We start from the raw sequence: 14,186 nt of genomic DNA on the forward strand, positions 1-14,186 counted from the left end.
TATATATGTATATCCGAAGAGATAATGGAGAGAAAATGGCGCGAACGGATTATAGATACATATGCGTTGTGCACGATCTCCTGATATTTTTATTTTTCGAGAACGCGTTTATATCATTTATACAATGTACAATGGTCTTCGTCTTTTACGTTCCAAGAATGATAGCTGCAAATTATTTAAAGAGGAGGACAGGAAGGGATATCTCTCTCTATATATATATATATATATGTATATTTATATATGTATGTATATATAATTTCTTTTTTGCCTAGTGCAACTCCATGAAATATGTTTATATCTTACAATTGGATACTTCGGAAAAGTGTAAAATCGGATGAGTTTGGTTAAAGGGAGAGGGGGAGCGTAACTACGGTTGGGACAGCAGCGTTTAGAACGTAATCATAAATTTAATATAATTAGTAATTATTATATAATACATAATATTCACAGACTCCGTCAAAAAATAAGGGAAAATAAAATATTCACTGAATTTATCGGTCCTCGCGTATTCGGATATTCGTACCTATACACATTTGTTATTTATTTATATCACAATTTACAAAATTCGAGGATCTCAAGAGGGCTCGAAGGACGGGAGAAGAATATACGGGAAATGATAGAAATAAGAAAGAGGGAAAAAGTGAGGAAAGGCCGTGTTCCTTACGCCGGAAGCTACGAACGTGAAAAAATTAACAAAGGAGAACGCGGTAGCGTGAACAGTTCATCTTGTTTATCTCACTTTGTCTGCTTTTTCGTATCTGTCTTCACTTCCCTCTGTATAGGTCACGTAATCATAGAAAGTTAAGGCGAACAAGAAAGGAAAAATATTGAACCTTTTTTCATTTAGAAACTTTCAAAGATTATTTTCGACGTTAAAAAAAATAAGGAAAAAAAAGAAAAGAAAAATTCAAATAATGAAATAATCGCTCTCTGTGTGAACGTTCCAAATAGTCTCAAGGGGACAGATCGATAGTCAGGTCAAAAGTCCAGATCCAGGGGTCTACGCCTGATTTTTTTTTTTTCATTCCCATGTCAAACGCTATGCTACATTTAAACAACATATCTATAACTTCTAAAAAACTTCTACATCTCAAGTTTTAACCTTATTTTCTCATCTGCTGACTCGTCGATCGGGCGCATACCGTGCATTTAAAAATAATACTAAAGCAAGAGCAGTTGCGTGTAAAAGAAAGGAAGCGGCCCGGTATACGCGAGATCGGGAACGTCACACATTACTCGCGGCGTGTTTATCTTTGTGTGTGTGTGTGTGTGTGTGTGTATGTAATATGTGTTATAACCCTCGTACAATTCGATAAATGCATGCAGCACTAAGAAGACCTAACTGTCTCTAAAACTGTCCATGATTTTATCGCGTCGCCCTCGTAGAAGTTTGTTGTTATCATTCTCGCCGAATATAATTCTCGACGAGAATCGCGCTTCGTACATCCGTAATGCTGTTTTGTTCACTTTACCATGGAATAAAGCCCTTACATATTTTCCTTTTATGTCCTGAATTGAGGGGACGTAACGTATCTAGTAAATCCAGCGTAACTGCTCTGCACCATAATTTAATAATCGAGTAATCCTTTTTTATGGATCTGTACGAAATTTAATGCATTTTTATGCGGAACAATACTAGCCAATAGCTTAGCTCAGCGTGCGCCGATTGGTCGTGAAACGTACCTGAAACTCGAGCCGATCGTGAGAAACATTATCGTTTGCAAACCCAGAAATCGTGAGAAACATTATCGTTTGCAAACCCAGAAATCATAGTGCAACACTTCTACTTAGTATGCTCGATCGGTAATGGGAATATTTCTACGTACGTGGGTACTTTCTCAGATAGGGGTACATGTTGCAAAACGATAGAAAAATGCGTTACAACGTATCTATCCTCGTTTCTACGGACTGCTTTTTCGTGGGGTTCTCGTTAAAACGGATTTCGCCATAACTTTCTCGCATTGCCCAGGTCCTGAAGAAAAGCTGGTTTACTGTACAAATATAGTCGATTTCGCAATTGCAAAAATAAAAAAAATTTATTATAATTTGTTATATTAACAAATTTCTTACAACAAAAGGATTATTCGAGAAGTTTATTTTTCCGCTTGCTTTTCTCTCGTCTTCAAAAGACACGGGGCAAAACGAGAAAAGAAATATACGTGGGAAATTCGTTGAAATTCGTAATTCCCGTCGATAGGTAGAACAGATCTCGCTAAGGTAAAAAGATAAAGTAGTACTTAACGCGACATGCGGTTTTTTTGCTTCCTTCGCGGATCTTTTCCTTTTCCGCGGAAGGTTATTCCGTGTATGCGCGTTTATAAAACCTGCGTTGATTGTTGGTTCGACGTCGAGACTGGACCAGATGCGGCAGACGCGGGCGGTCCGATTGGACCGAGATCGCCGCCTCCACTGTTTGTTGATGTACCAGCAGACGTCGCTCCTACTCCCATCGCTGAAGCGGTCTTCATGAAGAATTTTTCCAATTTAACAATGATGTGTTTGCCATAGGTGTACTTGCGTAAACTTCCCAAATGCGGCCGAATCTTATGCATCAGCACTTTGCGTTGCGCTGGCTCCGCGACGTCAATCATCTTTTGGACAACGTAATTTGCATACTGATCCTTCATCATCACGTTCAGTGCACTACGCGATGACAAGAAAAAAAGAAATAAACATTAGACTCATGAGAATATCTGTTTTAGATCTTCCAAAAATGCACTCACTTGTCATTAAAGCCGCAAACTTCTTCAATTAGTACAGCGCGTTCCTGTCTTGTAGCATGAGTCACGCATTTCTCGACGACGTTACTCGCAAATTTGTGCTGGGAAAGAGCGAGTACTTTACCTCTAACGCTGCTGATTAATTGTGCTTTGTCCTCTGGCTTTCCATGCTCTATGAAATAGATAAATGTCATTATTAATATTCTCATATTTATTATATAATAATATTTAAGTTAAATTAATAGTAATGTAAATAATTATTTTTTCATCAATAATAATAATAATAAATGGTAAAATAGATAGAATTATAAAAATGATACAAATACCATTATATACGATCTACTTTAGTTTTATAATCGATTATCAAAAACAGTAATGTATATTGAAATTTCTTAATTGATTTCGGTTAAAAGATCTTTAAAAATCTGATGATAATCACATTAATATAAAATAAATAATATTTACCAAGCACATGTTGAATGACATAATTGCCATATTGATCTTGAATTAGTTGATCAGTGGCAGCGTGTAATTCTTGCAAGATTCCTTGAGTTTGTTCAGCGGTGCAATGTTCAAGGATACGCTGTATCACTCGGCAGCCATACGGATGAGTACTCAAAGAATATACCTGTCCCGCAAAAGCTCCTATTACGAACTGCAATGCTCGGGGTTCAACGCACTCGATGCATTTCTGCACAACATGATTCCCGTTTTGATCCTTAACGCACTTTAACACATGCCCATCTAGTTCTCGTACGATTTCCTGCTGCTGTTCCGGTCCGATCGACTCGAGTGCCTTCTGTATGACTCTGCAGCCATACATCTGCAGCGCAAGTGGTAAAACATGTCCTCGAACCTAATACAAATAAAAAAATAAAACAAAGGCACTTATAAAAACATCTTTAATGTAAATTACTTGTTAAATTATCAGAATATTTCATGTCTAATCATATAGAATCAGATGACACGCAAAATTTTTTTTCGTCATATAATGAATGAAATACAAAAGGTAATAAAATAACCATAACATTAATAATTTAAGGTTAATCTTTTGAAAAAAAAAAAATATATATATATATGATTTGCTTATATATGTGTGATGATAATAATTTATAGATAATAATTTAAAAAACAAACAGACTATTCATAAAAAACAATATAAATTCAGAGATATAATTGACAAGACCATTTATAATAAGTGATAAGAAACGTACTTCAACACATGATCTGGTCAGTATTGAATTATTGAAAATTATTAAAGAAATTATTAAAATTAACTCCAATCAATGTTTCTAGATGAAATAATTTTTTTTAAGTATAACTGAAATTTACCTTTTGTGCGAGAGTTGATTTTTGTTCTTGTGTACCATATTCAAAGAACTTCTGTATAACGTAATTTCCGAAGACATCAGTCATGAGAGAATATGCAGAGGAAAGGATCTCTTGGAATACAAGCTGTTTCTCGCTGGCCGAGGCTCGTTCCAATTTCTGCTGAATGAATCGCGAGCCATGCTGATCTTGACTGAACTCAACTATGTGATTAGCCAAATCACGCAACTGAAGGCTCGGGAAACTAACGAGAAAAGAACAGGTATAATTTATTAACGTATTGTTCACTTGCGTGCTGGGATAAAGCTACTGATTGCGTCGTCAGAAGCAAGAGATCATACGTAATTTCTTCTCACAATATATATTAAGTCATTTTCTGTTTTCTCATGCACCGTTCGTGCGTAGTAGAATTTGAAGTAGATCTCTTCCTTTATCTTTTTAAATTAATAAATATTTTAATTAATTGTCATAGAAATTTATTTTTAGAGAAGACAACACATGCAAGACAAATTTAATTTGATTAAGCGAGATAATCCAAAAATTTGCCAATCTATTCTATTTATATGTCTTGAGGAAATTAATTTATTTAATATAAGTACAAAAAAATTCATAATTCTTCACATTATCTTTAAATACTGGAATTGTAAGAAAGTCAATTAACTTTACCGATTATTTCGAAAATCTTCTAATAAGCGGGATCGTCCACCAGAATTTTTGTCGTTGATGTTAGCGGCGCCTCCACGACCAGGCTTGCCTACGAGATTAGGAAACAGAGAGCTACTAGAGCCAAACACTCCGTTGGCCGTTAATGTGGGTACTGCGCTGGCGCGGAATTTTGCTTCAGCACCGGGGGCCGCTGATACTCTACTGGCACCTCCAACAAGACCTCCTAATGATCCTCCTAAAGTTGGCGGCGGTGTTAATGATAAGCCTAAGGGACTTGGTGACGCAGTAACTGTACCTGTATAATAAATCAAAGCACTTATATGACAAATTCTTTGGTAAATTTGGAGTCGATTTTTCCTCGAATATCAAAGATCGCTGTCACTTGCAACGATCTTCGATTTCGAATATTTTTATAAATAAAAATGTTGCAATAATATTTATTTTAAATCAAATAAAAAAGATTAATTATTTTAATTACTAAAAAAAAAACTTAGTTCCAATAAGTCTCTTATCATTACTTATTCAAAATATCGCTGACTCTTGGGCATATTCGTTAAATAAAAATCGACTCCAAAACTTCTTAAAATTACATGAAAAATAAGAAGCCTAAGCGCTCGTATCTAATTATGCTCGATCTATATCTGTATATACCTGTGTCTGTATATTCTTTGCAGGGAGTACCTGCATTTGTAGCTAAATACACTCTGTCCCAGGTACCTGTATCTAGAGAAAATAGTACTTCTTATCTCACTGATTGTGAATGATGCGCTGTACAATTTTTGTACAGAAGCAATGTACACTGTATAATGACTAAGTCTAATCCCGTGTGTTATGTTAAAATTGTTATGGATTGCAGTGGCGATACTGTGATCGCTCTCTAAACCAGTCGTCCACAAGGACGAGTTTACTCACTCCCAATTAAGACGTTTTCAAGCATCAGGATAATTTATATACGTTGGAATCAGTTTAGAGAAAAGGGTAGTGTTGTTATAATAGCTGAGTTATGTATACAAAAGCACGTGTACAAATGGATTGCGATATATTATTAAGACACAATGTACAACATAGATAATCGAGCGTCTATGGCGATTCCGAGATGCCTCACAGCCGTCGTGTACAGGCGTCTAAAGTGACACATTCAAATTTTCGGAAGTATCTTTCATTGTGCGTCAACGTATGGTGAAAGAGACGATAAAAAAGTTGACAAGATGAAGATAATTCCTCATTCAGCTTTATAGGCGCTTTCCATTTAGTGACACAAATTGACACAAATTTTGTTCTATCTTTCTTTACATTCCATGAATAACAAAGACAGAACGATACTTATATCGACGTATTTATAAAATAGAAAACATCCTATCATTTGCATTTCTCCGTACGTTTTCTGTACAACGGGAACATTCGAACATGTCGTTCTAGACGTCTTACACCCCGTATATCGGAGTACATTTCACACACAACAAAACTGTTCTTACCGAGGGCGCCGTAACTCTGAGGCCACTTCGCCCGGCTATATTCCAAGCTTGGACTGAAGGCTGAAGTATTTCTATCAAAGGAATCACGTCTGCCGGTTGAAGACGCACCGAGGCCTAAACCTGCACACAAGACGGACACCGTCATCTTAACACGGGATGCTCGAAGGCAACCGGTATCGAGCATACAAGAGACGTGACGATATCAAATAAATTACGAATAATTAATAAATCGGCACAAACGCTCTATTGAGAAAGGAACGTCGCTAAACGAGAGTTGGCTATATTCAACACGAAAGTACAAATTAATTAGATTGTATGAAGCATGCAACACCTTACGTTACTCTTTATTTATTTTTTGTACATGAAAATCCGTACACACCACCAATGTAGAGAGCCAAAAGGAATGTCTCTGGTCCCAGGAAAAAAGCACTCGGAGTTGATAAGCTCAATATTTCAGAATGTTTTTTTTCCATAATGATATAAAGTAAAATATACATATCTCTCCTCTCAATACAATATGTTTACATAAACTAAATTCAAATCTTTCTACGATACTATGTAACTACCAAACAATTTTAATTATCTTACTACTAATTACAGTAGCACTCTACTGTATTCTCCCATTTTTTTTATTTTAATTTGATCAATTGTGCAGGTTTCTCTCTCTTAGCATACTTATTTTACATTCCTTTGGCATTTTAGTCAAGTTATTGATTATATGTACAAGATAACTTCAAAAATTTAGGCAAGTTATCGATTATATGTACAAGATAACTTCAAAAATTGAGGACTTTGTTTCCAATCTGTATCCTCAAAAACAAGGTAAATACAGACACGCACGCACACATGTATGTTATAAATTCGTGAAAGCTTCGTAGTGTCAGGTTTTCAAGAATACAGATACGAAACTGGATTTTTTGCCTGAAAACAAATTCACGGGTTTAAGAAATCGAGAAAGCGCTGTTTTCCTGGAAAATAGAGAATTCACCGAGTACAAAGGTGCCCGAGGAGAAGGAAGAGGAAGATCGAGCACGATCGCGGATGATATACCTGTGTTCTGTAGTTGGGCAGGCGAGCCCAATGCTCCGAGCGGGGAGCCGCCATATCCTAGAGCCGCTAAACCTGCGGCAAGTCCTGAGCCTTGCTGCTGCGCCTGTTGTACCGCAACTGCCTGGGCTTGCGCGACCACTGCCGCTGCACTGCACGCTGCCAGACCTGCACCAAAAGCCCGCAACCCACACGCGCTTTCTTAGTCGTCGTAAGTGTTGATTAGCGTATGTTACCGAGCCTTATACCGTCTACGAAGAAGCCTGGCGGTCTACGTATCGTAATCGCGTGTTCGCGAACGTAAGCGTCGTATAGGAAAGCCCGAAAGAAGTCGAATTTCAGGCCCTTGCGTGCGAAACATCGATTTTGCGCCGCGATCGTGTATCGTAGACGATTTCCGAGGAAAGATATGTGCAATCGCAAGCGGTTTGTTGTATTATTCATATATTTAAAGTAATTGAAAGTAATTATAGTAATTTTATAAAATAGTACAATTAAATGTAGAAAAATTAAAGTAGAAAGGATTAAAGATAAAAAAAGATGACTTCAAGTTCGTATTATAAATGTTGAATTCTTTATACAACAATATTCATTTTTTCACGTTAATGTAATTACTATTTTTAATTTATATTACTTTTCCTACATTACATCTGACTTCAAATCGTGATGTACTACTGCAGAAACTTTCTTACTTTTCTACATTTCTGTATTTACTAGAAAAAAACATTCACAAAAATTCCAGAAAAATGACATCGTATTTTATGAAAAAATTGTGTAATAATCGATCAGAAAATGTTAATTTATTCGCTACTTTTAATTCCAAAATTCGACGTTTCTTATATAATATACGACGATTTAGTAAAATTATCCTCTCTTTTTCTCTGCTATTGCGCGTAGCATCCTTTATGCGATGGTGGACCCAAAAGCGCTGCTCTTCTTTGCTACCCGCGCATATCCTTATCTGTGACTCGGAATCGTGTCGTCAATGATAGTATCTGTCCTCTCATTTTTTTTCTTATTGTGATGTTACATAGATAGTGCCGGGCGTGTTTTACGCGTATTTACAAGGAACAAACGAATCAACCGTGAATGGCAAAAGTGGATATTAACAATGCACATATTTACGTATCATAATCGGACAACTGTCATATAATTTCGTTTCGTAGCACACAGTCATGCATTACACACGTATTACACGACGAAGGAAAAGAGGAGAGAGAGAGATTTTTACAAGATGTTACACATAGCATGACTTTACAAGATTTCTTACAAGTGTGTTTACAAAGAGACCCGTGGTCATACGGCGGATTGGATTCCCGTTAGACTTACCTAGGCATTCACCAGGCGTAGCGTTGCTGTGTGATGTCGGAGTTGGTTGAGAATATAGATTCGGCGGTGGTGGTGCTGGTGGACCTGGGGGTGGTTGAGATGGAGCTCTGTTCACAAGAACTGGTGCGGGGCTGACTAATCTCATGGGGGTCGCTGCCGAACTTAATCCGCGCACGCCTCCCATGACGATGGAACCGTTCTGATCGTAGTAAGCCGGTATCACCTGATACTGACCCTGTACCTGTGTAAAGGATTAATTGTGCTACACTAATTATCTGTATTCTAACAAAAATATTATGATATACATCGATCATTAAAAATAAATCAATAATAGAACTTGGAATAATTAATATTAAAATTGAAGAAGTTGCATTTAAAATAGATTTTATATAATAGCTAAAAAGAAGTAAATGTTCAAAAAAAATTTTATCTTCAGACATCAAAATTTCAGCTCAAACTTCATTCAGAAAATATATCTGAAACGTCTTGATCTTAAACGTCCGTTTAAGTAAGCTCTTCATATAAATCGCCGAGATTTCTGTCGCTTTCATTTATGTCGTTGTACATAAATACAATAGACGTAACTTGCTCCAAATTAAACGTCTAATTTTATAAGTTGGGAACATCACAGTGCTGTGCGCTCCTACCATTTTCTCCACTTGTCACGGTGGTAAGATATTTAAGAGGACAATGTGGCAATCTCTAATTGGTACAACGAACGGCTTCACATCTTATGTCAAGCATACAAAAAACAATCATCGGCCACTCGCGGAACAGGCAAGCGAGAAAATAGCTTTTACAGAATTAGAAACACGTCTAATTCGTGGTACGCGCCTAATTCGTGAACTATCTATCTACCCTGCCGTCAAACTTAAATTTAGCTTTTACTTAACGATTATGCATGATCACGATACTCACCTGTATACGTGCAGCTCGATTTATTTCAAAACATCGGCATGTATACCTTCGTTAGCTCAAAGATATTATTGTAGAATAAACTTCATAAAAGAATTTCCAAAAAATCACAAAATTCTCATTTTTTGAATTTTCAAACATTTAAAAACAAATTATATTAATATTTTCTGAGAACATCTCGCAACCAAATCATGACAAAGAAACCTTTTCTATGTACTTCTATGTTTTTTTTATTTGCAAACGCGTAATTTGCAAAAATTGTCCATTTCTCTTTTTTCCTATTTTTTATGAATTTTGACGATTATTGCCAGCGGCTGGTTTACCGTTTGTGCCAGATTGTTGGCGGTGTCCTGCGCGGCAGCAGCCGCAGCCGCTGCCGAAGAGGGAGTGAGTGGTCGTCGGGGTGGCGGTGGCGCGGCCGCTTGGGGTGGTGCCTGCGGCAGCAATCCAGCCGGATAGACCCAGGGCCCGACACCATAGTACTGTGGTACTACAGGAGGTGGTGCGCCGGCTATCAGCGCCCCTACGTAAGGCTCCTGTCCACTGATAACAGTATAGGGGGCAGTAGGAAAATTTTGTTGCTGTTGTTGCTGCTGTTGCTGTTGCGCCTGGGATGCGGCTAGGTACTGTTGCTGCTGTTGTTGCTGCTGCTGCTGTAGAAGTTGCAGTTGTTGTGGTGTCGCGCCTTGCTGACTGCGGAACAATGTCTGGGAAAAAAGAATGGAATATGACATCAAGAAAGATTTCTCTTTGGTAGTGTTAATATTTTTCAAATAATGTCATAAAAAAGTTACAATAAAATTAATAAACATTAATAAGATAAAACGAAGATAATAATTTCTTCTTAATGCTACATTTTTTTTTATTTAATCTTCATTTTTATTTGATAAAATTAAATCTGCACTAGAGCTTTCATTTTCACTAAGTGCACGGTATTAAAATCAACCTATTTGTACGTAATTACGATCTTGTCTGTTAATTTCTGTGTAGGAAATATGAAATTAAATGAATAAAATTCATAAATCATTAAGATATTTTCATTAGAATCGTCGATAATATAATACTGTTAATTGTCTCGGAAAATTTGTTATCCATTGTGTTTGGAATGGAGAAGAATCAGTTGAAAGTAAAACAAATATGAACATTGATATATTATTCATAAATTAAATTCCTTTTAGTAATCAATAATAATTGTTAAATGTGTATGTCTATTTCTATCAATGTAGATGAACTTTAATCTTCGTTTAATTTACACTTTTATCTTCTTTTTTTAGAAGTAAAAAAATAAAAAATAAATTAAATAAAAATTAAAAGTAATCTACATTGGTAAAAACGAGTATAATACTAATTTGCTAAACCATAAATGCGAGTTTTGGAGTGATGGTCAATCGATTTAAGAATTAAAGAATCTTAAGAATGTATAGGGATCCTATTTTTTCAAGAAAAAAATTCTCTTCTGGAACTTAAATATTCATTGAACATTACAAGCAAAAAATCTTCAAAATCGCATTAATTCAAAACACTAACATAAAAAATTACATGTCAAATACACGCGACAATATATATTCTAATATTATTTATAATGCTCGTATCGGCACGTTTTTACATCATAAGTATGAAGTTTCATATTTATTACGGAAGTCTAAGAAGAAGGCAATTAATTAAAACTTGATATGTTAATGTTACGCGCGGACACAGATGATAAAACTAAAATTAAACACCCTTGCAAGCCCTTCTGTTTTTTTTTTCATGATGATTTGATATCGAGTTTTCCTGTTGGAATACTGTATGTATATTATGAGGAACCATATCACGCGCAAATCGTGCCGGCGGTCGAGATGACCTTTCGGCTTCAAGGCTCGGTGACGGCATCGTATTACTGGGATAATCATACGGACCAGGGTTTTCAACATGAGGATCAAGGCCACAGGCAGGCGATGCCATTGCCTGAAAGCGGCGCAAAAGACAACTCGGCATTAAAGTCGAGGAAGACGACCGAGACCATCACCTCCTCCTACTCCTCTTCCTCCTTCACCGCCTCCTTTGGTTGGTCGGCCTGGGTCGACGACCCCCCGCGGACGTTCACCGATATGCGTTCTCTTCTTCTTCTGCGTTCCCCGGACCGGTGAGATCGTACCGTGGACTTTTTAATTGACCGACAAACGTGCTGTGATTTGGCACGACGCGACGTAGAAACAGTGATAGAGTTACGTACGACGGAAACATCAAAAGAGTACTACACAAAAAAGGTAATTCCACTCTCGTCCGATAAACACGCGTATTAAAAAAAATAAAGCTCTGCTCTTTGTCATTTTTTTTCGCGCGATCTCTTTAAATCTCTCTTTCGCGTAAATTAAAATTTTTGGATCTTTTTTTTTTTATCAAAGAAAATAAAAGAAAGTAAATTTAGAATATTGCGGACTCTTCATAGAAGAGGCGGCCGCTACTAAACTAATAAGTATAATTGGCGGATAAACTTTTTTTTCTCGATACTATCGGTCATCTACGGTATATTACGATATGAGTTACAGGGCTTGTATTTACGGACGATCGATAAATTTAATAACATTATCCAAGCCGGAGTTCCTTCGACCTTCAAAGTTACGAGAGCTCGAAAATAAATAGGAACATCGACCGAACAACTGATTTCTTGCACGAAGCGAAAACTTAAACCATTCACGACACGCTCCCTAAGAAGCAACGATGCGTTTCGGGTATTAACCTCTTCCGGAAACGTCGAGCTTGAGTCAAGGCCATAGTTACACCTGACCGTTGCTCCTTATATAAGAACTCTATTTCTCTCCGGACATAGGATATTAATATATATAGGTATATAGAGCAGAAGTTCTTAATTTGTTAACATTTTAAAATGAAATCACACGTTTATATATTTTATGTTATTTATAATCAACTAATAGAAAAAAAGAAAAGTCACAGACAGTACGGCCATTTATCCACTTTTTATCTATCGGTTCTACATTGATTTGCATTTTAATGCAGCAACGAAAATTTCAGCTCGAAGAAAGTAATAAAATAAGAAACGTTACATTGCAAGGAGCACACGTGTGAGATGCGAGAGCGGCTCATTAAGGTCAGATATCGTGTTCGAAAGATTTTTTCCGGACGCTAAACCGTTAATCAAAGAGGCCTCGTCATTGATTGAGACTCGAACTGATATACAGCGCCGACAGGAACAGTCTCATTAAAACGCTAATAGTATATCCTATCTGAAACGAGTCTGTGTTTATCTCACCTCTATTTGTTTAATAAAATCGTTATCTTATCATCAACCGAATGGCTAGTTCGAAACTAGATCGTTATTTCTTCTCTCTCTCTCTCTCTCTCCCCCCCCCTCGCGTATCTCATTATAATTACGTATTTCTTCTTGTATATCTGACTCAGTTTCGCGTAAAGGAGGCACGGCAGTGTAGCGCGCTTGGCTTAGCGCCGAGACATTACCGTGTCTCCAGATTATAACAATTATCATTTATTTGATTTAATTTGTGTTGCCAAGTATTACAAAAATCTAAATTCTTCAAAGCTTGAATTTTACCGATTATCTCTTTTTAGAGTATTATTTGATGTTTTATTTTTGAGAGCTGGAAATATCGCAAAATTACTCAATTTCAAGCGAATCTCAAATTAGTCTCATATGAATCGTTACACAGCCGTTCTTGAGAAATGAAAAAACCGAAACAAACGTCTAAATGAAAATTATGATGATTTCGCGTAAAAATGGCGAGTGTCAGAGAAAAGAAAAAATGAAGAAGAGAAATTGGAAGCACGTCATACTAGAGAGGGACAATCGATCTTGGGTGGGGAGGTGAACAATGATGCGGTACATTGTCGTAGGTGAGAATAGGGGTGAGTTACAATTCTGGAAATGTGAGTCATTGTTGAATATGTAAGGTTTCCGCCGGCGGCCTGCAAATCGTCGACCAACGATATGGAGTCTGATTTCCTAGCTGTTAAAAATATCCGTCGCGATTATCGTCGCGCTTTTCGAGAATACTTCGATGGGAATAAATGGAACGTCGCATTCTTAATTAGAATCGTGTGATGTGTAAAAAAAACACTTAGGACATTCAGGAGCCAAAAGTTATAAAAATATTTTCTTATTAACCAGAATAAATTCTTATCGGATTTTTTCAGAAACGTGTATGAAACGAGAAATGGTTAGATTAAATGTCAATTAGTGTCAATAAAATCATTAAAGCTCAAAAATATTGCACATTCAATGATTATCATAAAAACTAAGAAAATAAATCTATATCTGATAATAACACAAGTATTACATAAAATTTTATTAAAATTTATGTAAATTAAAAAATTGAGTAAGCTGTAATCGCATGGTTAAAATAAGTGTAAATAAAGCAGATAGTGCGAGATAAAAATATTAAATTTTAGGATTAATTCTTACGTGAATAAATAAAGAATAATTTAAACTTTTATATATTTTGTGTACGTTATTCTTAAAATCTAAAACAATTATAGCTAAAAGTATATATGGTTTAGCTTCAACTAGCATTCATTGGGAAGCCAGTCTTTATCGAGTAACAACGCATGGAAAGTGTACATCATTAATTTTAATACAAGAGTTACCGTGAAGGACTTTCTAAGCGAAAGAATCAAGAAGCGTATCTAATTATGTAATCGAAAAGGAATCAATTATATATATTATATATATACATATATGAGAGAAGTT

General features: G+C 36.2%; 1 protein-coding gene across 1 annotated transcript in view; it reads right to left on the minus strand.

Moving 5' to 3' along the window:
• Positions 1-272: 272 nt before the first annotated feature.
• Positions 273-14,186, minus strand: part of pum (pumilio) — an 85,088-nt gene continuing 71,174 nt past the window's right edge. The window contains exons 10-19 of the mRNA XM_018542705.1: positions 9,805-10,188; positions 8,567-8,807; positions 7,241-7,405; positions 6,191-6,310; positions 5,367-5,438; positions 4,716-5,010; positions 4,053-4,293; positions 3,186-3,576; positions 2,724-2,892; positions 273-2,643 (exon numbers count right to left, since the gene is read on the minus strand). Coding sequence (XP_018398207.1) covers positions 2,316-2,643; positions 2,724-2,892; positions 3,186-3,576; positions 4,053-4,293; positions 4,716-5,010; positions 5,367-5,438; positions 6,191-6,310; positions 7,241-7,405; positions 8,567-8,807; positions 9,805-10,188 — 2,406 coding nt within the window. The 3' untranslated portion in view covers positions 273-2,315. The remainder of the gene's footprint in view (positions 2,644-2,723; positions 2,893-3,185; positions 3,577-4,052; positions 4,294-4,715; positions 5,011-5,366; positions 5,439-6,190; positions 6,311-7,240; positions 7,406-8,566; positions 8,808-9,804; positions 10,189-14,186) is intronic.

Source organism: Cyphomyrmex costatus, unplaced genomic scaffold (genome assembly GCF_001594065.2).
Source record: "Cyphomyrmex costatus isolate MS0001 unplaced genomic scaffold, Ccosl1.0 scaffold344, whole genome shotgun sequence".
NCBI classification, from domain to species: Eukaryota; Metazoa; Arthropoda; class Insecta; order Hymenoptera; family Formicidae; genus Cyphomyrmex; species Cyphomyrmex costatus.